General features: G+C 41.8%; 1 protein-coding gene across 1 annotated transcript in view; it reads left to right on the plus strand.

Annotated features, from left to right (window-relative positions):
* Positions 1–9523, plus strand: part of ADGB (androglobin) — a 117608-nt gene extending 108085 nt beyond the window's left edge. Inside the window, exons 31-35 of the mRNA XM_063329255.1 lie at positions 1085–1240; positions 3661–3769; positions 5868–5970; positions 7320–7503; positions 9139–9523. Of these exons, the coding sequence (XP_063185325.1) occupies positions 1085–1240; positions 3661–3769; positions 5868–5970; positions 7320–7503; positions 9139–9327 (741 nt within the window). The 3' untranslated portion in view covers positions 9328–9523. The remainder of the gene's footprint in view (positions 1–1084; positions 1241–3660; positions 3770–5867; positions 5971–7319; positions 7504–9138) is intronic.
* The last annotated feature ends 17419 nt before the right edge of the window (positions 9524–26942 follow it).

Here is a 26942-nt window from a genome sequence, read left to right on the forward strand (position 1 = left end):
GGCAAAGAAGAAACTGACAGCTCCTCCTTTAATGGTATTGCTTTTACTGGGAATTTTGCTGCCTCGTGGCAGGTAGTTCAAGGGGAGGGCATCTCCATAGAGATTTTCATGAAGAAATGTCTACTGAATTGTTGTGTTGACTAAACCTGCTGCACAGCAAACTTCCTTATGATTCACGTCCACACAGAGACAGTTCCGGAATAGTGCCTTAACCCTTCCTTTGAAGCAGTGGAGTGGCTGCAGTTGAGATTGTTGGCCACAGAAATGCAATGCAGCTTCAGGCTGTCAAATTTTTGCCTGCGGCTCCAATGATGGGGGTATGCTAGAGGTGCTGGGATGATAGGTCTTGGGAGTTCTTTGGTCTGACACTAAAACAGATGCAAGTTTCAAGATGGAACTGCTAGCAGATAGAGAATCTTTCTACCTTTAGTCTCAAATGAAAGCTGAACTCCTTTCTCTACTTCTAAAACTTGGGCTTAAAGCTTCCGCAGATGGTACAGTTTCCATAAATATACGCAGCACAATATCTCATTCATCAGTCAGACAGCAGAATAGCCTCCTACACTTGAGGCACTACTTGTACCCTACGGTTCTGAAGAAGCCATACCTTGAGGTGGTTTAGAGAATTTAGGAAGTGATTGGAAAGAATCAGATGGCTCATAAGACACAGCCAGATGTATTTCTACCCAAAAGGCCTAGTTAAATAGAAGACGACTTCTAGTAAAAAAGCTTGTGGAAGGAAGGGAAGGAAAGGAGGGAAGGAAAGGAAAAAACCTTGACAGGAAGGTAGGACAATAATTTCTACAAAACACTTGTTCAGACTGTTGAGAAGGACTGTGAGTGTGGAGCGTGCTGTATGGGAGTGAGGGGAAGCACATAAACAAAATTCCTCAAAGACCTTCTAGACATTGCAAAGTAATTTTCCTTTCCTTTGGTAGCCGCTGTGTGGTAACGCATGTCAAAGCCTATCAGTGTATAGTGTATATTAGTCAGGAAAATTACCAGGATACAGAAACATAACTTTATCCTAAATAGTGGTAGTAGATGTATACCAAACATTATGTTTATGATACTTCACTTTCAGCAAGCTGCTTCAAACAAACCATACTGGACTCTACGTCTAGTTAGTGAACAGAGAGAGGCCGACATTCTGGAGGTGAAGAGGGACACCCAGAGAGCAGATGAGATCAAAGCCATGAAACAAGCATGGGAGTCTGCAGAGCCAGGAAGAGCTATCAAGGTAATATCGGAGTGCAATCTTTGCAGTCATGTTTCTTCACAAGTTCCAGGAGCTGCTGTGGTGGTAGAGAAGTTTCCAGAACAGAGACTTGACTTCATATGGCTGTCCTCTTCACCACTCTGGAAGACAGGAAATTTTACACAAAAGTGATTATGTGCGTGAGTTCTGGACAGAACACAGATCATCTCCTTTAGATTTCTGTAGATTACTGAGACTTTAGATTCAACTTTACAAAACAGAGAAAAGTTTCTCCTTAGAAAGCCTACTACCTCTACACAACTGCAAAGCTGCTACTTGTGACAAGTTTAATGTTTAGCATGAACAGATTCTAGTGAGAAATACACTGTTACAAACATGCCAAAAAGATTTCCCTTGACGAGCTGGCACTCAAGTTGTCTCCTGCAGCCAGGATTCCCGACTTCATTCTGGGTTGCAGGTTACCCATGAGCCTGTATGTGCTGCTCTGTATGAATGCACTGGTTTGGAGAAGCAATGCTGATTCAGATGTCAGCTGCAGCTGGGCTCTTTTGACATAACGTATGCTTAAGATGGAAAAATAATACAAGATCTTTCTTGCAAAGCAAAAAGTTAAACTGCTGATTCAGAATTGGAAGCATCATTACCAAAAACAAAAAAAAAGGAAAAGAAAAGAACAAAATGCAGTCTTAAAAGTTACCTAACAGTCATCCCCTATCATGACCACCACCAATGACCTTTGAGGGGTATTCGGCCAGAAACCCCAGCTCAGAAGCATTTTGCCTTTTTTTATATTACCTTTCGGAAATAAACCTCAGGCATGGGTCTTCACAGTAACACTTTCAGGTTGTCAGTTCTGTTCAGTGTATCCAAAGCTCAACAATTTTTCTGACACTACTTTATTAAATTCTGATCTGAGGAGAGATGCATTACTCTGCAGTTTTGATTGGCTGTGCTGAGACTGAAAAAGCAAGTACAGCATCCTAAAGATTATCTGGAAATGAATCCCCTTTGATGTGTAAAGAGTCTCTTCGGAATGCTAGTTCTATCACCATTGCATTGGTGAAAATCAACTGAATTACAGCTAAGGGGTTCCATTTTAAAAGCCCCTTAGGTCTGTGACCATTTTTCCTAAAACAGCCATTGTTAAGAAAATTGCAGCAGCTACATGTAATAAAAAGAAGGTCTAACTTGGGGGTCTGATACTCGGACTAAGTAGCTTTCCTCCTCCTTTCTTCCTGATCACCCTGCCCCAACATCTGCCTGTTCCAGGGGTCACATGCCCTGTGACTCTGGGAATTAGGTGCCTGACTCCAGGCTTGACTTTTGGCTTCTCCGTTCATTCATTCTGACAATTTGAGCCCTTAAGAGAAAGCCTAGTGAGCCCAAGTCACCTTCTGAAAAGACAGGCAGAAGTGCTGATGCCTGGTTTTGGCACTAAAGGTAATCGAGTCTGAAAGAGTTTGCGCCCATAGCTCCGATTTCTCAGAAGGAAGTCTAAATCCCAGGCTATAGGAGCTCCTAGAGGAAGAGATATTTCTCTAAGGAGATGCAGTAGCTAAATGTATTCTGATTGTATATTCAGTTATGAAGGAACCAACCTTGCTTTTCAGTTTGGTTTGGTTTGGTTTTTTATTGTTTTTGTTTGGTTGTTGTTTTTTTTTAATCCAAAGATTATTTTAACCTATGCAGGGATCAGTGATTTTCCAGAATTTCATTGCATGATGATCTTTAGTGTAAGTATTCAATATCTCAGGACTGACAGAATGGGAACCCTAGCATCTCTTCTGATTCCAGTCCCAGGAAGAGCTGTGTGCTGCACTCTGGTGTTAGCTTTCTTATTGACAGCATTGTTTTCTTGTTTGGGATATATACTGAATATAGCCAGAGTGCACTCAGTGGAGTGAAACCATTGAAAGCGTACTATTTACTTTTCACTTTACTGAACTACCGTCTCACAAAGGTTTACTTAGAGGTTCTAATTCATATACTCAAGACACACTCAATATAAATTAAAGATTAAGTACTACTGCTAATTTATTTCTCCTCTACACAACACATTAAAAGTAAACAAATAAAGGTTCCAAAATATTACTAGAAAAATTGGATGTTTAATGTTGTCAGGTTATTATTTAAGAAAAAAAAAATCTATTGGAGAGATGGCTTGAATATTACTCTGACATGAAATGTGGTCCTCTTATGTTTATCTTTTTTTCTCCCCAGTGACTCACTAATGGTATTCCTGTTGTTAGAGGTGACATTTTCATAGATCAAACCAGTGAAATATACTCACCAGTAATATGAAGTAGCATCATCTCACATGCTCTGTATTTGAAGATTTACTGTCTTATTGACCACTTATAGCTTCCTAGCTCTGAAAATTCTTTGGGATTTAAAGTATGCATTAGAAGATTTCTTATCTGTATTAAAACTTTAATCTCTAGGCTTTTCAGGAACGCATGCGATTTATTAATAAGTATGCTGTGAGAGATTCAGAGGAGACCGTAGCTGGGACTGAGACTGGCAGTTTAACATCTAGTTCAGGAGAAAGAGGTAAGGGTATAACTTTCTGTCAAACATGTCATATGTTCATCATGGTCAGCTCCTTAGAAAAGACTTCTGCATTAAATACTGGTAATAAATGGATAGAACAGCGCCGATAAAGGTGCCCAAATGCACATGGCATGTTTAGTCCCTATCTTCTCTAGCCCGTTTTTGGTTTGGTTGTTGTATTGCTCTATTTTCAGACACAGATATAGCCTCACAGCTCTTGGAGGCTGACAAGTTACCCTTAAGCAAACTTTAAACAGTCCTTCTGTACTAGAATTCAAAGCCTAAGTTAACCTGAAATGTTTGGAATTTCAGTAGAAAAGGCTTACTCCCTCAATTCCAAGTTGGGTGCCGGAGGTCATTAATGTAGAAATATTAAACAATTGCTTAGCAGATGAAACAGCATGTCAGTAAAGTACTAATACTTCTAATGTTAATAATACTTGATGTTAATGTTTATGGAACCTGTTAATGGACAGTACCCTGGAAGTGAAGTGTCAAAAACGGCGTACAGAGTAGCATCAGCTTCCTGGCAGCTTCCATAAGCATTGTCTAATTTTATGTAGTGGTTACAGCTTCTATAAGTTCTTCATTTGTATTGCGTGGCAATTACCAGACTCTGATGAAAATCTGAACTGGGTACAAGGCTGCAAGGCTTTTTGTTGTTTCTTTTCTTCTGAGAATAGTGCTGAGATCAGGCCATCACATAACAGAAAGTGTAATACCCAGTCTGATTGTGATGATATCTGGCCATGGCTCATGTGCATGGAACTAGAACCTGTGACTTGTACGTAACTTGTTAAGATTAGATTTTTCCGCTCAGGGAAGTAATCCTCCTGGGAATGTTTCAGAACATAAAGCAGAAGTAGTCCTCACCTTATGCTGTAAACAAACACATCATTAGTTACTTCTTGCATTCCAAAGGAACTTGAAAAAATATTATTTCCTTTAAGCTATTGGATAAGGACTTCAAAATTAATGGTTGTCTACCAAGAGCTTTGTTCTAAACTTAGCAACTGGAGTCTAATACAGTGTCTCACGATGTAAAGAGGTGATACGCCAATGGCTTTAAGGTTTCGTTCCACAGAGTGCAGCAACAGGCAAAAATGTGCTTGAACATCTAAGTAATGTTCAGTATTTTAATGAGAATCGTTATGTTCTGGAGAATTCTTTGCTGATGGGCAGTGTCTAAGGCACTTCCAAAGTCCATGTCATCCTTCTAGACCAAAAGAGAAGGCTGGTATATTTCTCTATGTATAGACCGTAAATATATAGCCAGTAAATTTTTTTAATGCTCAGAAACATCTTTCCTATTTTTGGTGAGAAAATTCCAGTAATAGCTTTTTAAAAGTTTCAATTGATTATTAAAATAAGTCGATTAAAAAGCGAGGTTTTATGGAAACAAACTACTGCAGTCATCATTAAGTCTCATCAGATTTCACGTGCATTTTCAGCACATCCACATGAACTGAAAGAACGAAGCGTTGGAATAAACACAATGAAGTTCAGCCCAGTGGCATGTTTAATATCAAATATGTCATTATATTGTGAGAATGCTACATTAAAGCATAATATGGTTACTATCCATGTGGTAAAAAAAAATAATCTAAGACTGCAGAATAACAATTTTAAGTTGTCTTGGAACCCTTTTACTTTAGACTGATATTTCCCAAACTAAATCTCAGCCCAAAAGCAAATGTAATTTTTTTAAACTACAGCCAGGACTGAACGATCAGATTTTTATTGATTTATTTTTTTTCTAATAAAAGTAGGTTGTTCCTTGCTGATTAGAAGTTGTTCTTATGTTCTTTAGGCACTTTAAATTGAATCTTCTTGCTTAGATTTACAAACCTTCTTGAGTACTGTGGATTTAGCCAAAATACATATCTATTAATTTATCTCTAGTATATATAGGGCTTTTGCAGCATCTTTGATTCTATCATGAGTGTTGAAAATAAAAAGGCAGACATATTATATCCTCTAACCCATATTCTCATTTAATAATGTATTTTTTTGAGCCAAAAGAGGAAAAAACTATATAAGAATTTAGATGGAGCCTCCTATCATAACTGAATAACCAGTTTAATCTGTTCTGTTGTAGATTATCTTGCCATAGGAAAGAAAGCATCACAAACAACTATTGACTCAAGCTTACAAATGCAGCAAAAAAAATGGGAGCCTATAGACCTTAGTCCTTATCTGAGGTAAACTGCATCAAGAACAATTAATTCCCAGTGAAACACCAAAATGAAAGACTAGCTAAGGATTTTCATATTTTGGAATTAGTAAATGCAATATATTTTTATGCACTTGTATCCTATCTGTGATTGGATGCAGTACAATTGATGTGAATTTAGACTTTATCCTTCACATGTCATTGAAGTAAGCTGCAATTCTGTCACATGCTTGTTAAAGTTGCTGTGAAATCCTGGTCCAAGTTTTATCTGTTGTTTGTGTTGTGTACACAAAATCACTCAGTAGTGAAAGGAGAAGTGTAGATAGCATCAAGATACAGTTTTCAGCTTTGATTTTCCTGGTATGTGCAAATCTGTGCTTTCCTACATCCATTTACAATTTATGCCTTTTCCTTAACATAATACACGTCAAAGGAGCTGAATCACTGCACTGCAGGTAATGAGAATGTGACATAAAAACCTGAAGAAAATGCATGTGCCGGCCAATAGGTTTCAGTGGTCATCTTGAAAGAAGCGCATATGAAGTTTGTCAGGATGTTACACTAGATTAAAATAATATAATTAACAAATGCAATTCAGTTAATAATAATAGTTAATAGCTGAAATAATTATATTAATTATATTCTTTATTCAGAAGAGCTATAGTCTTTATGGCGTGTTGATATGAACCTATCTAGCTAATATACATGCACCTGCATGTTTGCTGTGCTGCAGGTAGAACCCAGTTCATGCTGAAGTCCGTTTGTATTCAATGTGGCATTTATGCAGCTCACTGATTTTCAAAAGACCTTAGGACGTGCTGAAAAAATCCCCAAATTTCATTTGAAATTGAAGGGGAAACTGGTGTTATATTGAAGTGAATAACATAAAAACAGTAGAAAATATGGCAAAATATCTTCTACAGGCTTGAGTCTTGTTAGCATTTTATTTGTCTTCGTCTCTTTGACTTTTACACTAGTCATTTAAGTCAAATTATAAAAATGTATTATGCACTTAGCTGCCATTATGCCAATGGCAAAAAAAATTAAAAATTACATTTGTCTCAATGCTGAATTATAATACTAAAAACTTCTGGAAAGATGATATTTCTTGCAAATTAAAAAGAAGTGTCACATGTAGGAGTTTTTCATATGCTCAAAGATGAGCATGATTTTACGAATTTTTAAAATAGACAGTCAAGTATAAGAAGACCTGGTCTCAGGCATGTAGTTTCTCATTGGGGTTATATATAAGCAGAGGAAAAGTGACCATATGATGGTGAGGTATATAAGCCAAATAGATACATATAGCTGTAAGCAAAATATATACCACTGAAAACCACATTTGAAATAAGACAAATATTTTTGTATTTCCTTCAGAAAAACAATGTCTGAGTCTGTGCTGAGAAATGAGTCTGTCATTGAACAGCAAGAGATGCGTAAAGTGGAAAAAATCAATCGTTTTAGGGAACTTCGAGAGCTGGCTTTGGAACAAAGAGAAAAAGAACAAAATGCCAGAGCTTTATTGAAGCACAATATACTTGAAATGTATGAGAATCTGCAGGTAGGTTTTCAAGATTACTTCCCAGTAACTATTACTGCGATATTCGCCACTAGTATGGATCAACGATTCTCAAGACTTTTGTAGTCAGTATCAATGGTTAGAAACAGTGAACAAGCTTGAAATGTCATTTGGGCAAAGGTTAAAACTAAAGGTTCTAGGGGAAAAAAAAAAGTACTACACAACATCCTTAATATGATATTCTTAGAACTTTCTTGATACAGCTCTCTGCAAAAACCACTATTTTAAAAACATCACCATGAAAGGATAGTTAAAATTGAGAATAAATTGAGCAATTATATCTATGACCAGATGCATATTAGATAAAACATCTCTGATTTGGCTATTTTTTTTTTGGTTATTGAATTGAATAGGGCTTTTTGTCAAGTAATAAAGAACAAGCTAATTTAATAGGATGACAAGTTGCTCCTAATGTGTCTTACAGCAAAGTTAGAGAACACAGTTTTCACAGAATATGCATGATGCCAACAAACAAATTGGAATTATGAATCCCTAAAAAAACATGTCGATAAATAATAAATTGGGTAGCATTTGTGTAGGATCCATTGTTAGGATTAACTCAGACAATGCATTGCACGTGAAATTGGTGGAAATATCTTAACAAAATTGGCTTAGCCCTTGAGTGTCAAGAGGAGCAAAACACTTTGTTACACCATGGTGATACGGTAACCACTAGCAATCAGCTGGTGACTATTTAGAGCTCTTAAAACTGGATAAGAGACAGTAAAAATAATTTTACATCAAACCAACCTATTTACAGAAATCACTTGAAAACATCTCCTTAACGACTTCAGAGACAGCCTGATTTATATTACTTAACTACCAGTCTGCAAGGAGCTGTAGTTCTCTACCCATGACTGATTGATCCTAATAAGAATGCATGTCCAGGGTTTCAGATGTTGCTATCCTTTTGGATGCCTAACATATTATATATTAGAAAGGCAAATTTTTATTAAGAGTAGGTCCTCAACTCTTTCTAGAAAGTATGCCCATTAACGTTGTTTCACAGTACTAATTTAAAATGCGTTAACTTGTGAATATGCATACTATGCTGGTAGCATATTTACAGTTTTTTCACCTGTAGACCACAGAGAACTATATAAAGGAATCCAGATATACCTGTTTTCCAGGATGGAAATGTAAAGGAAAATGTTTTCAGAACTGTCCAAGTGCCACTTTCCCTAAGTCTTGTTGAAGGTCAACGTGATTTAGGCTCCTTTCATTTCTTAAAAGACTAGGGCTCCTGAGCCATTTCACCATTGCTGAAGACTAGGTTTTAAGGGACTTGTTTAAGACAACAAAGCAAGCCAGAGAGACTAGACCCAGATGGGTAACTAATCTGTTGCCCTGTCCTCCTTTCACACAATTAATTTATTATGCCAGCATTTAAAAAGCATTTTCATTAACTTTCTCTTCTACTTCATGGTGAAAAGACTGACATATAGCTGTGTTGCTGTGACAAATCAATAAAAACACAAGTAAAAAGAAAAGGAGAGATGCCCTCCCTGAACTTATAGAGTCACAAAGTGACACATAACAGGAAGGATGCAGTTGCTTGTGATGAAATCAAGATTCATGTGTTGGGGGGGGGGGGTATTGCTGTTTGTTTTTGGCTAGGCATCCTTAGATGAAACACGAAGCAGAGTTTACAGCATTCGGGAAGCATACAGAAGTAAGCTGCTGGAGGAAGAGCGCAGAAAACAAGAACTGGCAGCTCAAGAAGCGGTCCTGCAAGCAGAGCAAGAGAAGAAAAGCCCAAACGCACAGAAAAAAAAGCAAGCAAAAGGTTTAGGGAAAAAAAAGTAATTGCTAGCACCGCTGAATTGTATTTAATAGTTTGAGAAAGGAAGTCTGCATGCAAAGATGAGAATGAATGTTTGTTGTTTTTCATCATTTTTGTCAACTATATCTCATTTTATCTCTTTGCCTGGTGCTAGTTAAAAAATTGATCTAGAATTCATCTTTTTAACAAAGTATTTGGTATTTTGCCTCTCATAAAGGTACTCACTACTATTAAAGTTTCTGTGTTTTACAGGAATAAAATTTTGTAAAAAAAAATTTATATCGCATTCCATCTCCCAAAATCACGGTGTCTTTCATCCTCTTTTTCCAATCAAAATAGAACCAGTCAAGAATGAACCAGGGTTGAAACAGGGAACGTAACCTATCAGTTTTGAAGTCATTTAACTTGGCAGAAACATGAGCTCCTTAAGTGGATGACAATTTGTGGAGTTTGTAATGATTAAATAGTGGCATACCGCACATTTCATATGCAGGCATTGGAAGGCTTCCCAAAGCCTGGTTCAGTACATAGTCACAAGCTTTCTGTGTACTGTAGTATTTTTCCCTTTCATCATTCTTTTACCTTTTTTTTGGATTCTCACGGTGCCTCTCTGCAGTGTCAAACTCATGGTACAACTTCCCAAAGCTTGTTGAATAATCCTTAAAACCCTATCACTCTTTGTTTATCTTTCCTAAGATATGTTTTGCCCGCAGTGGCTTTGCTCAAAGTGATTAGAATAGACCATCAGTCTATTCCTAGACCTTCAGCTGGAATTTAAAAATATTCCTTAAAGGTAGTGTGAATGAAGTGGCAATCACAGGCTTTCTACATGAAGGGTGAAATATTTCCTCTAAGCTCTTGCTTCCGTTAGCATAGAATTCCTATATTTTTTGGTATTGCCATCGAACACAAAAAAATATGTGCATTCCTACTCATTAGCTAGCACTCTGTAGTCGGAGATAATGGTCTTACAACAGTTAAAACTCTCTCTAGACCAGACAGAGCTATTTTAAAAGTCTTAAAGAACTTTTTGGGTATGTAGTCACAAGCACAAGCTTGGGAAGTTCGAATGCCTACATAATGTACGCATATAATATGTCTGGGGTGCCCAAAAGTATTTCATTATCTAGGTAACGTGAGAAACGATGAGACTCACCTATTTAATGCAAATCACAAGAAATGTTATCCTTTGCGTTCTGGCTGCTGGTACTGGCTAGCCATTGCATTTGAAACCAACCTTTCTTCTGCCTCTTAATGACATACCAGATGTTCAGCCTCTGCTGGTTTTGCTCACCTCTGTTCTATCAGTACCTCGCTGCCTGGCTTGAACTTGACTCATTCCTTTATCAGTTCTGTGATGCCTGTTCTTTGTACATCATCACACCTACACACCTGCTGTGATGCCTGTGCCTCCATTCGGCCTCCCTCCTCCCATACAACATAAACTAAACTAACTGGCTTGAGTTTTCATGTCCGAAGAGGAATTGAAACTGGAGTCCTAAAACTGCACTGGTGATTTTTATTTCAAAGAGCAGAAGCTAAGTTTTGCTTTGACCCGTGCAGGCTGCAAACAAAAAGCCTGTCAGTCTTGTGCTATAATTGCTCTGACTTTGTCCTCTCTATTTTGGAATATGGGCTATACTGCTTCATAATATTCCATCTTGTTTCCATGGCAATAGCACGTGTTGGTTGTCTTCTTATGTGAATCTCTAATGAGCTTCTGTAGAGGAAGATCAAGCTGAAGTTCTGTTCTTGATGTCACTGCAAGTGCTATAATGACATTCTGTTGTAAAAATCAATCCAATTCCAAAAGCCAGCATAATCGACATCTAAATGTCAAAAATTCAGCTAATAACCGGCATGATCAGAAGCTATCCCTGCATGTAATCAGCTATAAACAGATTTAAACTCAGACACAGTGTACTCGGATCTACATTATCAAATCTAGTTCTGATGTTATACACAATTCTAAGTTTCATAATTTCCTCATTTTAAAGAGTAATGTGGCACCGTCGGAATCTGCTGCGTGGTTTGTGAATGTCTCTATTGGCTCATTTATCATTTCAACAACACAGATACGATGAGAGAATGAATTACTGTCACACTGTTTAATTGCATGCACTTTGGAGTATGTAATGTTTTAAGCGACACACAGTAGCATTTTTATTAAATCCCTGTGCATATTCCAGAAAAGCAAAATACCCACTTACATCATAATGGAGCCTGGGAGAGAAAAAGACCTTGTTTTAGACTGTGACAAAGAATTTATATACATCACACCCAGAAACAGATGACTGAAGAAATTTCATATGCATCAGTTTTACATCAACACAACAGCTTTTTACATGGTGCACTATATTACAGGCTAAGTTAGCGGGGAAAGATGTACAAAAACTAAACGAAAATGTAACTGTATTTCAAAACAGCCATTTGCAGTAATTTAAGAAGCCATCATGTTTAGCACTTTACTGTAAGAAAAACAAACAAATGTTGTGTTTTTATTGATATGCTTGTTGCCTCCAGTTTGTAGACCAAGTTTGCCCCAAAATCAAATTGTGTGTTTGCATGGATAAAGCACTTGTGCCCTTTAGGAGTAAGACAACTTTTCAGCACCATAGTTTTTATGAAATTTAACCAGCCTTTATATCAAAGGAATTTACTGCCTGTATTCAGTACAAGAAATTGCACAAATTCCATTTTCACACATTGTACGTTTCAGAAATATGCCACATTGCGTCAAGCATTCATATTTTCTTAAGGTTTTCGGTAATAAAAGCTCTGGAATTTGGATAGTCATCGTTCCTGCTTATACCCAGTTTGGCCGTTCAGGGCCAGGTTCAGTCGGGGCGCAAGGACAAGCTTTAAATTATTTGCTTTCTTATTCAGTAAAGGACTTCGGCAAAGGACTGAAACATGAGGTCAAGCCCTTTACAGAACAGAACAAATAGGGAAAGCTTTCCTGAATCAACACAGGATTGCTGGATCTTTTAAGACGACAGTTGTTTTGGAGGTACAATAGAGGAATGAATGGGTGCATCAAAGCATACTTTACTAGCTATCTGGTGACTTCAAGTCACAGAAGAGAGGGTTTGGGTTTGTGGGAGCGTGAGCAGGAGTTAAACAGTTGCCTTCTAACATTCCTTATAGAAAATCATCCCTGGGAAAGTTTGCACAGTTTGTCACTTACACAACCTCTAATTTTTGTTCATGGAAGACTGTATTTGAAGAACATCTCTAAATGTTGGAGTTTAGTTCTCTTATGACTTGGAGAGTTATATACTTCTCCCCTGAAATGCCAAGTCTTACTCCTGAAGAAGAGTATGGCAGTAGCCATCTCTGTACATCGTTGAAGAGCATGGGGTCCTCCAACAGTTCAGGAATCCTCATCTGCCTCTGCCAGAAGATCATGTGATTCTTACAGACCCGGTCTCCAATATTCTGGTAAGATTCTCCTTCTGGGTTTGTGTGATTCTCCCACACCTTAAGTACCTCCAACTCATGAGCCAAATACAGAGATAATCCCAATCTCTGTTTTTAAAATGCAGTAGGACAGTCTTTTAGGATCTGGTCATTGCTGAGGACTTGCACAAGGAGAAGCAGTTTTAGGAGTCCGCACAGTGGCAGGTGAGAGACAAGCCTGGCTTTCTCCTGGGGATTAACTACGCAGTCTGAGAGATGTGATGAGCTCAGAGCTTAGGACAAAACTGGAAATATTTTACAATTATACTTTGTGATTGGCTGGAATTTTGATTAAAGATTTAGAGATTCTTTAGAGCAAGGGGACATCTTTTGGAGCATCTTTAAGGTTGAGCTGCATTTTTGTAGTGGTAAATCAAAAAGAATTTGTTTACTATACTGATTCCTGATATTAATTTCTCTTTCATATGAAGTACAGCCATTATACAAAGGAAAATGTCACTGTTCAGAAGAAGTTTTGAAAAGTTTTGAAGGAAATTGCAAATGCTACAGGAGAATGAAAACTTTTCAACGTCTCAGGCTGCATTGTGAATAATCCCTAAAGAATTTCTTAGAGTTTGCTTGCTTGACTTCTACATTTTAGGGAAAAAAGGTAACATTCACAAAGCAATGTAGATACCTGTGAAAGAAATTAAGTCTTTGACTTGATAATTCAGTTTAATGGGGATTAACTCTGTAAAGAGTTAATCACTTCTAATAATTCTTTGTAGGTGTGTTCTGCTAAGATTTAGCGGGTTTCGCTGCTTGATCCTTTTCTTTTGACCAGTTATTCTGAACTAGAAAGGATCTTTTTCATTAAAATATGTATCTAAAGTTACTCTTTAACGCAAGTAGCTTCATTAATCTTCAAATGGCTTGTCCCATCTGCTTTGCTTTAATTTGGCTGGCATTTACACAATGAGTTACAGACCAAAAACCAGACCAAGCCCGTTCCAGGATGCCTCGCTGCTGAGACAAGCAATGTGCTGTGAAATCGGGCTCAGTTCTGAGCTGCCAGTCTGCTCACCCCGGCAATGTGCAATTTACCAGCTATGTGAGGTCTCATTTTAATTCACGGAAGAGACACAGCATTTATGCACATGCACAGCATTTCCCCTCCAAACGGCAAGAAAAGTGTCTACATATTTTGTCTGGCAGAAAAACATGAGAGAACAGCTTTGCATAATCGCACAGCAGTTTGCAGAATGAAAGAAATCTCGCTTTCAGAGCCCTTTTTTCCTCTCATTCATTTCTTGAATCAGCCCTAATAGATTCACAGCCCAGGTAATGTTTCAATGATTTAAATACTCTTGTTATTTGCAGAAAAACAAGATGTTGTTGTCCTCCATCTCAAAAGAGCACGAAGACAGGAAAGAAGTAGAAAGTCAGGGAAGGAGAGGAAACATCCTGCATGGTATGAAGTGAGACAATGGCACGCAAGAAAGGTGCATTGAAGAGGTTGCTAGCTAAAATAAGAGAAAAGAGATAGGGAGGTGGTCAGGTAGGACTCAGGACCTTTGATTTCTGTGGCAATAAGAATTAGGACAATTCTTAGGCAATAAATTAGGGGCATTGTTTTGGGGACTGACAGGATAATCTGAGAATGAGATAGCGTACACATCCAAGTGTAGCCAGGACATGTCGCTTTGGGCCAGGTCTGGATGAACACTCCTCTCTGAAACCTGGGCTCCTCTGCCCAACACCTGTACTTCTCCCTAAGCGCAGGCACCAAAATGCTCACTCTTTCAGGGACACAGGAGAGGTGTTTGCCTTGCACATGGCAGCACAGTGTGCGCAGCACAATCCATGGAAAGCGATAGCCAGGCTTCTGTACCCTCAGCCTGAGAAAGCTGAAGTGGAGTCCGGGGGGGTGTGCCCCGCTCAGCAGGGCATCACAGACATCTTTCCCAGCTACACCTGAGTTGGGACCACCGTGCAAGGCTCGCAAGACCACAGCAAGAGAGAGCCTGACTGTGTGTAAGCCAACTTGTCGCAAAACTGGAACATGTGAGGAGGGATACAGCAGCTGCATGTTCAGGGATGTTGGTAAGATTTCACTTGCTAATAAGTCAAATAAATAAAGTGTCTTGCTAGAAAGAGACCACCGTTTTGTGGCCAGAAGTGTCCTAGATTTAATTTCCATCCCATGGCTGGACATTCTACAGGTGGCAAAAACCAGACGACATCAGCTACAGAGAGGGTACAGAGGCAGTCAAAGCACTCAGCAGCGGCATGGCTAGGAGCAACCACAACTACTTCAGACATACAGAAAGCAGAAAGTGCCTAAAGGGACACAAACAGGTAGTGAAAAATCCATATTCTCTACATCTTCTTCTCCTCCTTACTCTGCCCATGCCAGAGACCACAATGTAACTACACCCCTTCAGCTTTAAAGCCAAAAAATTCTTGAGTTGGCTCTGGAGACAGTTGTTGGCAGAGGCTAGAATCATAGATGTAGAAATGCAGGAAAGACTAAAGCTGCTTTGCTGCCAGCCATGTTGGTAGACAAGGAGATGAAATCTCACAGGTCACAAGGTTTTACATATCCCATAAAAATATGACACTTGGGAGCTAGAGAAAGATGACACCAAAAGTTAGCTACAAGTGCCTAAAGCAATGTTTATACTTTTCTCTCTTATGCCACAGAAACGTGGCATAAGAGGATGTGAGATTCACCTAAAGAAGGAATCAGAAGCAGCTTCCTGTCACCTTGTCCTGACTCTTGATAGAATGAGTTTCACAGCACTTCCCTGTCATCAAAAACATTTTCCTTTGCTTTTCTATTGTTCCAGTGCAAAAGGTGTGTGTTTCCTGAAAGCACATTTCTCAAACTTGTTTAAGTGGCTCTCACGTAATTCAGTGTTAACAGTTTTAAAGACTTCAGTGGCATCTTAGCTTTTTTGAGTGTATTCTTTTTTTCTCCCATATATATTACTGGCTTAACACATTGCAGCTGCGATGTTGCAGATGGAAACTATTTTGATAATTGATGCTCTGAACTACCATTTTTGCATAGACTAAGATATTCAAATGCTGTTTAGGGTGTTTGTCCATCTATATCTATATCTGCTTTCTCTTAAAGACTCTGATTTATTCAGCACAAAACAAAACAAAAAAAAAAAAGAAGAAAATCTGGGAACCTGGCTAAGATGAGAAGAATGTACTTCCCTGTCAGACCATTTACAAATTGGATGCGCAGAAACACAAGTCAAGATGAGGTGTCATTCTATTTCCAGTCTTCTCACTGACCCTAGCAAGAGCTAGAGGTCTATTATTCTCTCCCACGTATCTATCAGCACATGTGTGCTGAGTATATCATCTATATAATTTAGCACACAGTCAGCACTGGTACAACAGTGCCGACGTGCAGTGCAGAACAATTGCAAATCAGGTGCGAGACATTTTATAAGGTCAAGTCCCTGCTCAGTGGAATTCATCTGGAGTTTTGCTAGAGGCCAGGATTTCACCAGCGGGAGGCACAGGGTAGGACATTGTGAGATATCACCCTTGACAGTCCAGTTAAGTACTTTGCTTTCAGATACTACAGGGCCCACAGTCTCCTTGTTCCATCCATTTTTACAGGTTCCACTGGTTTCATTGCTGCTTTCGTCTTGTCACCCTGGTAGCAATGTGGCTAGATGGGGAAGTAATACGGATAAAGTGGAAATGACTTTAAGTAGAAACCTACAGAAAGGTTGTGCCATAGTGATTTTTTTTATCAAAGATAGTACAGATAGTATAGAGGGAACACGTAACTCTGGCCAACTGAATCTGGAGGCTGAGTCATTCAACCACTTTTAAAAATTCATAATGATTGTTGCCTGGACAATTTCTAAAATGAGATGTGAATTGTGTCAATGCCAACAGGTAATATATACTGTGAATAAGGTAATTAAGAGAGTATTTAGCTTACTAAATGGCTCGTAATTTTTTATGTAGTCCTGATGCTGCTGTTTCCTCATGTAAAACTCTAAAATATTTTACTTATTAAAACAAAATATGACAGCTTTACAGTCATTCTGAGGAGGCGAACACCTTCCGCCCTTACCGGGTGTTTCCTAGTCTCATAAAAATACAAACCAGGCAAACATCTGCGTGCACTCTCAGTGCTTCTCAGCCAAACCGAACAGATCATTGTTTTCAGAGCGGCCGCAAAAAGACGCGTCTTCCCACCGCTAGCTCCGCTCCCAGCACGAGCCTGAGGCTCCCCAAAATCCCGGGCAGGATGCGCTAGTTCCTTCTCCCGAATGCCTTCCTCACCGAGACCCCCAAGGGCCGGCTTTTCCCTGCAGAGCTCCGCTGGCTGAGGCTCCGGCCGGACGCGCGGTTGCCCCGGCGGCGGGGAGCGGCGGGGAGCGGCGGGGAGCGGCGGGCAGCGGCGGGCAGCGGCGGGCAGCGGCGGGCAGAACGCCTTCCACGCTCGGCAGCGGGGGCGCACGGCAGGGCGCGGAAGGGCTCACCCGCCCCTGCCAGCCCGGCGGCGCTGGCCGCAGCCCACCGCTAGAGGGCGGTGTTTCGGTGCCCGCCGACTCCCCGGCCCCGGCCCCGGCCCCGGCGGTAGCGGCCCCTCCGGCGGCGCGGGCGGTGCTGCCCCCCCTCTCCTCCAGCGCGCCCCCCACCCCCGCAGGCCGCTTCCACACTCGCCCAGCCGCCAGGCTGCAAACTGGAGCGGGGATACACACACACCGCGGGAGCCCAGGGGAGTTCCTGTGTCCCGGCCGGGCTCTGCCAAACTCCGTCTCTTGAGCAATTCGGGGCTACAAAAGAGAAGTGCTGAATTTCTAGCTGACCTGGGCTTATCTCCGAGAGACTGCAGGCAAGGATAGCTATCTTTGTAGTCTTTTCTTTACCCCACAGCAAAATATGTACTCAGTTTTGAGTAGCGCTATAAATAAACAAAGTAAAAAATAATAACTGAAAGGCACTGGTCTGCGAAATAACAAAAGCTCAGTGCTTTCAGCTAGGCCTTCAAAGCTGTGCCCTGTCTTGCCCTAGTCTGCTTTTGAAGGAGAATGAATCCGTGTGAACTGGAAGGTTTTTGCGTGGCTTTCAATGCCTCCATCCATTCAAAGAGCATGTGTGTAACTGTTCCACGATAAATCTCAAACACAGCTCAGCTGACCAGTGGATGAATCTTCACTGCTGCACAACTCCATAAATACAGACCCTGTCTCTGTATAGCTTCAATTGCCTCAAGCCTTTGAGTCTTAGAAGACTCTCCTACTTCGTGTTTTCAGTGTTTGTCCTCAGGCCAGACAACTGCTCAGCTGACCTTTCTCCTCCAGCAAGGTTGACAGCGGCGCACAGTATTGATCTCACTGCAGTACAAGAGGTGCAGCCGAAACGCCGATAGTCACTTACCTTTCGCAGTGTAGTACAGTGAACTTCCAAAAAGTACAAGTGCTCGTTCAGGAGGCTGATGGAGAAATCATTAAAAATACCTGCTGTCCATTGTGCCTCTTGACAGTCATTGTGCTGCAGCTGAGACTTGTTTTATTGACTCATTATAAGGATATAATGCACTGGGGAGTCAGTAACTTGCAAAGGGAAGTATCCGCTGTCCCATAAATTGTCCCTCTAATTTTGTAACACATTACAGTTTAAAGGCAGGTCATAATGTTCCCGATCAGTTACCAAAAGGTAGGTCTCTAACTAAAAATGACTTGATTTTGTGAGGAGGTGGGGAACTTGCTTCAAATTGGGGCACTGAAAATCAGGGCAGTTTGAATTAACTGCTGGTGGAGTCTAGCTCTGAAAACACAGGCTGCCATCTCTGAGTACAAGGCTTGCCTTGTAAATACAGATCCAGGGAATGAACAAGCAGAAAAATATTCCAGACAACTTCGGGTACTGTTCAGTGGCACTGGCCGTGCCTGCCGCAATGCGGAGCGTCACCTGCAGGCCCTCGCCTTGAATGGCGATGCAGTACAAGTGCCATCTCCACTGGGTGGGCGTTCGCTTGACCCAGGATGGGTTCTTCAGCTGGGACACCAATTCCACACTCTGCATGTTGTACAAGAGGAAAATGGGGGACTGAGATAAGCGAGGGTCTGCTTTCTCCCCTCCAAGTACTCTTGCACAAACTGAGTGGCTGACTGTACAAGTAAGTTGAATCATACCAGGGGCTGCTAAGGTTTTTGAACAGCTGATCGACCTTTTCCTTCCATTTATGAATCTGATACACGTTAGCACGCTGGTTTCTTTCAGAAATTTTTGAGCTGCAGCATTGAAAGCTGCAGCAAAGCACTTAAATTGGTTTTAAGTTTTGTTTATTACTTATTTTTCAAATGTTAACATGCACCAAAGGTCTGCAGGAACCCGTCACTTCTCAGGGACAAGAGAACTGCAAGAACCTTCTGATGGGGAACAGTCCGTGCAGTCTTCTGCCTACAATAAACTTATTTTTCCCAGTATGTGGGCAACAAGGCAGAATATCACAGAGATTAAAAAACAGATTGAAGCTCTCATTGTGTTTAAGCTGCAGTATATATTAGGATATGGCATTTGTCTAATGATGAGTCTTATGGCTGAGGTGTTAAAAAAGAATTAGTCTAGGCAATTTAGCCACCAGCGCTATTGATATTCGCAGAAGCAGTCTGATTGACTTTGAAAGTCTCCAATTATAATCCTTGCTGTAATGATGATTATGCTTCTCTGTAGAGCACTCCTGAGCCTCCACTTTTGACTCATACCAGATTCCCACTGAAGTCAGCAGGAGCTGTGCTTGAGACGGGGCTCTCATAGGCAGTACTGTTTGTCCAAAAGTAAACAAGCTGTTCCTGTAAATTGGCTCCCGAATATGGACTGGTTTCCCCTTTGTATGGTAATAGCTCCAATCAAACATACAGCTTTTGCTTTGTTCTGCCACAGGAACAAAGTAAGGCCTAAGGTCTGGACTATTTTCAGACTTGTCCAGCACTGTGTAAGTCTTAACTAGACTTTTCAGGCTGGCAGATTTAGGGGCTAGCTCGAGTCTCTTGAGTCTCCATTCAATAGTTCACTATCAAGAATACCTTGCTTGCCTGTAAATCTTCTCCTCCTTAGTTTTTGGACAAACAAGTAAAACATCTTTAATTGATTTCATCATCACAATTAAAAGGAGGTAAATGGATTTACTGCAAGAAAAGCAAATACTCAGGTTTATTGTGGAAATCTTACGTGGGAAAAGTCTATCTTCATCTCCTTACCTACTGTATTATATACTCAGGAAAACTCTGCATATCGATTGTGGGTGAAGTTGTTAATTGCCTGGCCTGCACTGCAAGTGAGGAAACGTGTTTGGGAAGCAGCTTTCCATTTTTGTAGAAAAAGAGGAAACAAAGGCCATAAGCCGGGGAAAACCTGAAACAGCAAAATTCGTGAGACTATCATTATTCATGTTAAGACGCACAATGTGAGAGGAAGATCTTCATATTAGGAAGTTTCTGTAAAGGTTAGCTTGCTGAAAAATTGCCCCCATTATCTCTATAATCACTTGCTAAGCTGTAAAAAACATAAATTCTCATCTTGCAAGCAGATCTGTGGAAGCACAATCCTGTGGGATTCTGCATGGCCCTTCCAGCCTTTTCAAGTCAATCAGAGAATGGCGTTATGGCTCCCACCTCAGGCGGTGTTTAAATGTTGTTGTATTCTCTTATTTCTGGGAGAACTGGGGTCTTCACCCCTTCAATATTTGTCTGGGCATCAATGAGCACGTAAATCCACAATCAGAAGTACATGGACATTTCTTCATGGAGAGTTTTTGGAAATATAATTACAACTGCCCTTAAAAAACGCATTCTGCAGTTTCCTCTGTCCTTTATAGATCTCTGCTACATGGTTGCTGTCTTAACCTGAAACTGTACCAGTGTTTTATTCTCAGGCTTCTTTTCACTGACTCCTCTTTCTAAAATCTGCAGTATCAAACACTTATAATCAAGCACTGAAACAGAGCGGAGAGTTTTCCATTGCAGTGGTGGCCACAGCATGTTACCCTGTGGTATTTGAGCACTTGCGTACAGGAATGGTTTCTGTCTCCTGAGAGTGCTGGATGGCAAGCAGTTGTCCTATTTTTGTAGAGAGTAATTTGGGTCTTAGCAGTAATACCACATAAGCGTTGTGGCCTTTTGAAAGCGGTGTTAGATGGGAGGCGCAGCATGGCCATGGTTTCATGATGAGTCTGGGGTTTGCAGGACCTGGGCCCTGGGCACACCACGCTTTTGACAACCCAATCGATGCCTTCTCTCATTAATCCATAGCCGTGCTGCACAACTCGGGAGGAGAAACCCTTTTGCTGAGCGCACGTTACTTTCCTCCTGTTGGGAGGGAAACCAAAATTTGAAGAGTCAACTCGTCCTTTTTTCTCACCTTACTTCTGCAAAATAAAGAAGTAAGGCTTCCTAATGTGCAACCACTTGCATTAACCAGGCAGTGACTGGGTCTGAGAGGTGCTCAGGGAGCTCCCACCTGGAGAGGAGGCGCCAGGTTAATCTCAGATTTCAACATTTCGGCTACCTGCAGCCAGCGGTGGGGGCGGCAGGATCCTTTTCAAGAGACACGAGTGTCATCTAGTGGTGAAACAAACCCACTCGAGCACACCCCAAGGGCCACCATCTGCCCACTGGTTTCCAAACAGACCACTGGGCGACATATTTTGTTTCCGCGGCGCTGTAACAACCTAATGCAGAATGTATGTAGTAATGTTTATTTTAGCTTTTGTCCTCGTGGGATTTATTTTACACGGGCTAATGGAAAATAATATGAGCCAACCCCAGTTAAGCAAGCAGCAGACACTAACGGCGCTCTGCCTGAGGTTTTCTGTCCCTGCGATGAGATACAGAAAGGGTATGTCTGCCTGGGTACAATGACCACCAGCACCAGCCTTGCTCCCCAGCAGTTAAGTGACAGTTTTACAGGATAAAGGGCTGCTTAAAGCTTTATTTACTTGTTACATTGTGTAATATGCCCATTGCAGGAATGGTTATTCAAGATCTTTGCAGTTTAGAGTACATTTTCTCCCAAACTCTTTGGCCGCTTTTCCCACATGAATCCAGATTTATTAGTGAAGCAGAGTGTAAACATAGTAATTCTCTTTTAATCAGTCAAATACAAAAGAAAAGGCACCATCTCAGCAGGAGCATCACTGGCAGAGAAACACACAGAGAAAGGTAGCTGAGCTGGTAACAAAATGGAATGGGGAAATACTGGCTGGTTATGTATAATTTTCTTGATTTGACTTTCTGGCGGTTCATCACAGTAATTGCAGTGCAACAAGGCCAGTGCTGGTCTTCTGAGGAAAAGAAGACTTTGCATGCCCACGAGTCACCTAGAAATCATCATGTTATAAAATTGCTCCCACAGTTGGGATCCACTTGAGCGTACTCAGTGCACATTTCCAAGTGCAGAACTGGAAATCAACCTTTTTTTAGGACAAAGGTGAACTTCCCATTTTTTCAGCTGATGCCAAGGACTGAGGCTTAAGGAAAGTCCCAAATGCTAAAATCAGGAGAGTTGAGCAGGGGCTGGTGGGTGGAGGGAGGAGAGCTACGTAGCCTTGCAGCCCTGCTCCCACCGTAGGCAGTGTGAACAGAGAGGCCACAGCACGTTATCACCCTTCCCTCCTGCTGGAACAAGGTCTGTGGGCCATGCCAATGCAGAAAAGACTGAGGCCTCTGCTTCCCCTTTTAACTCAACTGTTTCTCCGAAGAGGAATCACACCGCAAAATGACAACTGCCCAATGGCCCTTGGGAACAGGCAAGGGAAGAAGTGTGGCTGGTCCTGCAGATACCTGGGACCATGTTGTTCCACATGTGTCTTGCCACCAGTTCAGTGCTAAAGAAGCACTCCTGTGTTTAAGAAAAGGCACATTACTAGTTCTGCCCTTGAAGCTGTGAGCAAAGAATGTTCTGTTGGCAAAGGATGCTCTAGCAGCACAGAGCAAAGGATGCTGTAATTCCTTTCCTAGAGAAGTCCTTCTTTCCCACCCTTTCACCCCTTCTTACAATTGTCCCCCGCCTGTCTCCTGGCTCTGTGCTGTTTCCTTTCTTTGATGCTGGATCTTTTCCTGTTAACTAGACACCCCTGCATGGCTCTGCATCTGTCAGGGGCTGACCTGCCACCTCCTGCCCTGGTTGCTCATCCTGCGAGCAATGGTAGTGCTAATGCTGCTGCCAGCAGCTGGTACGGCACTGAAAAAGGTGCATGAACCTGAGAGCCTGGGCTCCCCCGTCATCACCCTCCTCCTTCTGAACTATGCCACTCTCTCTGTGTGCTGCGCACAGATGAACACCGCTAATCCTAGATTTGCTGCATTCACCAGTGCAGCCTATCTTCTATCAGCAATACAGGGCACACTCGTTTGCGGTGAGGCTTTTGAACCAGCAGAATCATACCATGCCCCTGGCTGGTTGCTGATTTGCTCCTGTCCCCAAAGCCCCTGTGGTCACCAGGGACCACATAGCAAAAATTTGAGCATCCACTCCCTCTTCTAGGAAGAGAAACTAAGGTCATACTTCACTGTCCTTCAAATGATGCTTTACCTCCCACCGCTTCGCAGCATTTTCTGCTAGAGCAGGCCTTGGGCAGTCGTGCCACACGTGTTCCTTTATCCTAGGGGTGCATGCAAAGGAAAAAAAAAAACAACAAACAGCCTCATAAAAAGCACTGAAACCCTTTGCAAAGCTGCCAGCTGGCTGTGTAACAGTGCACTGGGCAGGGCTCAGATCGGCCAGGTAGTCAGGGGCCCGTGGCAAGCGGAGGGTGGTGAAGCGTATGGGTCTTGCCTCTGCGCTGCTCCATGCCCGGAGCCACAAAGGGAAAGGAGATCAAGAGCCGCTGGCTCTTGCTGTTTGCCAGCCCCTCAGCATCCCTCTCCCGTTCTCCGTAAAGGCTGACCCAGCGGGGCTCACACACGCTCTTTCATTTGTCAGCCCGCCTGCGTCAGCAGTAATACAGGAGCTCAGCTGCTCATCATCCCAGCTGATAATGTCTCGGGAGGAATTAGGCAAGGCATGCTGGCAAGAGGGAGAGAGAGCGGGTTTGAGGGAGAGTAATCACAGGCACAGTGATGGGAAATAAATGAGATCAGAAAAAAAAAAACAACAAACCAAATCTCAAACAGGGTATTCTCAGGCTAGAAGGGGGTGTATTTTTAGGAGGATGGGGCTGTTTCAATCCCAGCCGTGGGGAGCCTTGGGATCAGCAGCAGGTCTCCCCAAGATTTCAGCAGGGTTTGCCTCAAGGCTGCAGTGAGCGAGTTGCCAGAAGGCAATTGTCATTCAGCTGTGCTGCAGAAAAGCTTCATGGGTGGGCTGAGAGGCTGGGATCTCCCCTTGTCCACAGATGAGAAGTGGCAAGAGGCAGGGGAGGGCTTGCAGGTGCTGTCGGGTCTGCACGGGCACTGTGCAGGCTTTCCCTCTTCTGAGCAAAAGCGCGAGGCTTTGCTTCTCACAGGTGCTCACTCGCACACCTTTCGGCTGAGATCTGATGCACTCCTTCCCCACGGGGACAGTGCTAATGAGGAGAGGCCGTGCCACACACGGTCTGACTGAAACCTGGGGAGGTCCTGGGGATGAGAGCGGCGTTATTCACCGTGCAGCAGCCGACCGGAGTCCAGACCCTGGTACCTCCCTCGTCAGCAGAGTGAGCAAACAGAGTACTATATCAAAAGAAGGCAGACATTTAATCAATTCCTGTGGTGGTGTAAAACTCAAATCGGATTTGAATTTTTTTCAATCTGCTTCCGTGTTTTTCCCACTGCTTGCACCAGAGTGACATTATTCTCCTTCTCCCAGTCATTCCCCAGCAGAATGTGTCTCTTTTCACTGAAATTCAGTAAACATGGGGAAAACAATGTGGCAAGGTCAAGGGTGTTCTGCAAAATCTTTATTTGTGTAGCCTAGATGGACCTGGTGACAGAACAGATCGTGCTCTGAACTTTGGGAAAAAGGTGAAAGAACTCATCCCCATCAGTTATGCTATTTGTACGTGGAAGTAAAATCAGGCTGGTTGTCCGTCTGCGTACCCTGCACTGACCTCTAGCTGCACAGCATCCAGAGTCGCCGTACCTGGATTGTCCCGTGGTTTGCATCACGGAGCAGCTGGGCTCTCCCCAGTGCCACAAAGTGACCCCTGGAGGAAAGCTGTGTGTCCAGGGTGCCAGTGCTGGGCTGACCACAGAGCTACAAACCAGAAGTGTCACCAAAGAAAGCTGCCTTTCATGGAAGCCAGGGAAGGACCAAGTATGACAGTGCAGAATGAGCTTTTTTTGTTTTTAAGACCGTTGTGTCATGTCTCCACATCTAGAAACAAACACTGTAATAATTTATGAATGTGTTTTGCTTTTTGGGACATACATTTCATTTTGGATGTACATTTTCCATAACTCCAAATTTTCTGCAAAGCTCAGCAGTAAATGATTATTTAACAATCAAAAAAAAATTGCTTACCCCCCCCCCTTTTTTTTGTTTCTTTTTCTTCTCGTTAGCTGGCCACCAACAGAAGAAGCCTCATAGGGTGCTGCTGAAAACAAAAGCTGTAGCTAAGATTTTAAGAGTGACTGAGTGAGAATTGTCAAGGTAAAGGTGTCTGTCCTCTGCATATCAGGCCCTGAAAAGTAAGCCTAAAAAGGGGACAACTTGGTGATTGAATTCTTGGCCGGTGGCTACATTTGAATATTCAACTGCTGTGATGGCAAAGCCTCCCTTGAAATGAATTATGTTGCCTGACATCATGCCGCCAAGTTAAATTGCATTTCATATTCTTGCACAGAAATTATCCCATGCTGTGTTTTTCCTTTTGGAACGTGCCTGGAGTAGGCAGGCATCCTTTGCTAACAAGCCTGAGAGGAAAAGCCTAGCTTACACAACTTAAAAAATGTCTGAAGGACCGATAATTTTGTCAGAAAGCACTTTGTTCCCTCTAAGGGGAGATCGTAAGCTATCACCTGTCGTCTAGCTCATAAATTACCAAGCCAGAGAAAGTCTGATTATTTTTCCTTTTATGAGAATATTTAAAATAAAATTAATCACTACAGTTTGCACATTGTTGGTTGGCTCTCTATGAAGGATTATGTACTGCAAAGCCTTTCACCAGGCGGTGTCGCTCTTTGGGTCTCAAGCAGGATTGGGGGAACAAAAGCATTGGTGACAGAAATGGAAAGAAAGTTGTGTTCATCAGAAACATGCCTTGTGTTAGTGCCAGCCTCAGTGCCCACTTTTGGTCTCCAGCTGCTGGGTGTTTCTGCTGCCTGTGGGGCCTGGGAGCAGGGAACTGTCACCCAGCCACCAGGATAACCACCTTCCCTGAACAGCAAAAGTCTCTCATATGATCCAGTGAGGTCTACAAATAATCATGTCAGTTTAGCATTATGACAACCTCCGGCTTGTTTGTCCTTATTTCACTTTGATTTTTGTTTGGGAAATTCAAAAGCCTGTATATTTCTGTCTATATCTCGGTATGTATCTACACACACATACATAGAATAAACTGCACTCAAAACATGCAATGTTCAAGACTAAGGTGGGAGAAGTGTTATCCACATTTTATAGATGGGGTGCTGAAGGAACAGATGACGACAAGAGTTTCAGATCATACTCAACATCTGTGACTGATAGATCTGGAAACTCAGCCTAAACCTCCAGGGTTAACAGGAAAACAATCCCTCCTTCCTGGAATGGAAAGAAGGAAGCTAATCCCAGGAATAAATAGGATTGCGTCTTCTGTAGAATACTTCTAGTATTAAAATAACCTTAATTCCCTGTCTAAGACAGTCTCCCTGCTTTTCCTTCATTTTGCATTCAGTAGTTGAAAGCAGGAACTGTGACACTTAATTTTGATTATTCTTTTTTTTTTTTTTTTATAATTCATTTCTGAAGTAAAACCTACAATAAATCAGACTCAGGAGCTCTGTGAAGTTTGCAAAACCCAAGCCCTACTCAGCTCCAGGCATTTATACATGACGCATACACTCATCAGTGCTCGCTGCTGTTGTTTCTCTGCCAATCACCTTACCCAATGTGAAGATGTGTCACAACACTGAGCAAACATGGAAACAGCCACTTTAATCAACCATATTTTCCCCATCTGGTAACTTTCCTTTAACATGGTAGTCCAGCTTTCACACAGATTTTATAGAGAGAAAGTTTACAAGCAATAAAAATTATCAGCCAGTATATATGCAACAAACAAATCAACAAACCCCCC

The sequence above is a fragment of the Chroicocephalus ridibundus genome, chromosome 3 (assembly GCF_963924245.1).
Source record: "Chroicocephalus ridibundus chromosome 3, bChrRid1.1, whole genome shotgun sequence".
Lineage (NCBI taxonomy): Eukaryota > Metazoa > Chordata > Aves > Charadriiformes > Laridae > Chroicocephalus > Chroicocephalus ridibundus.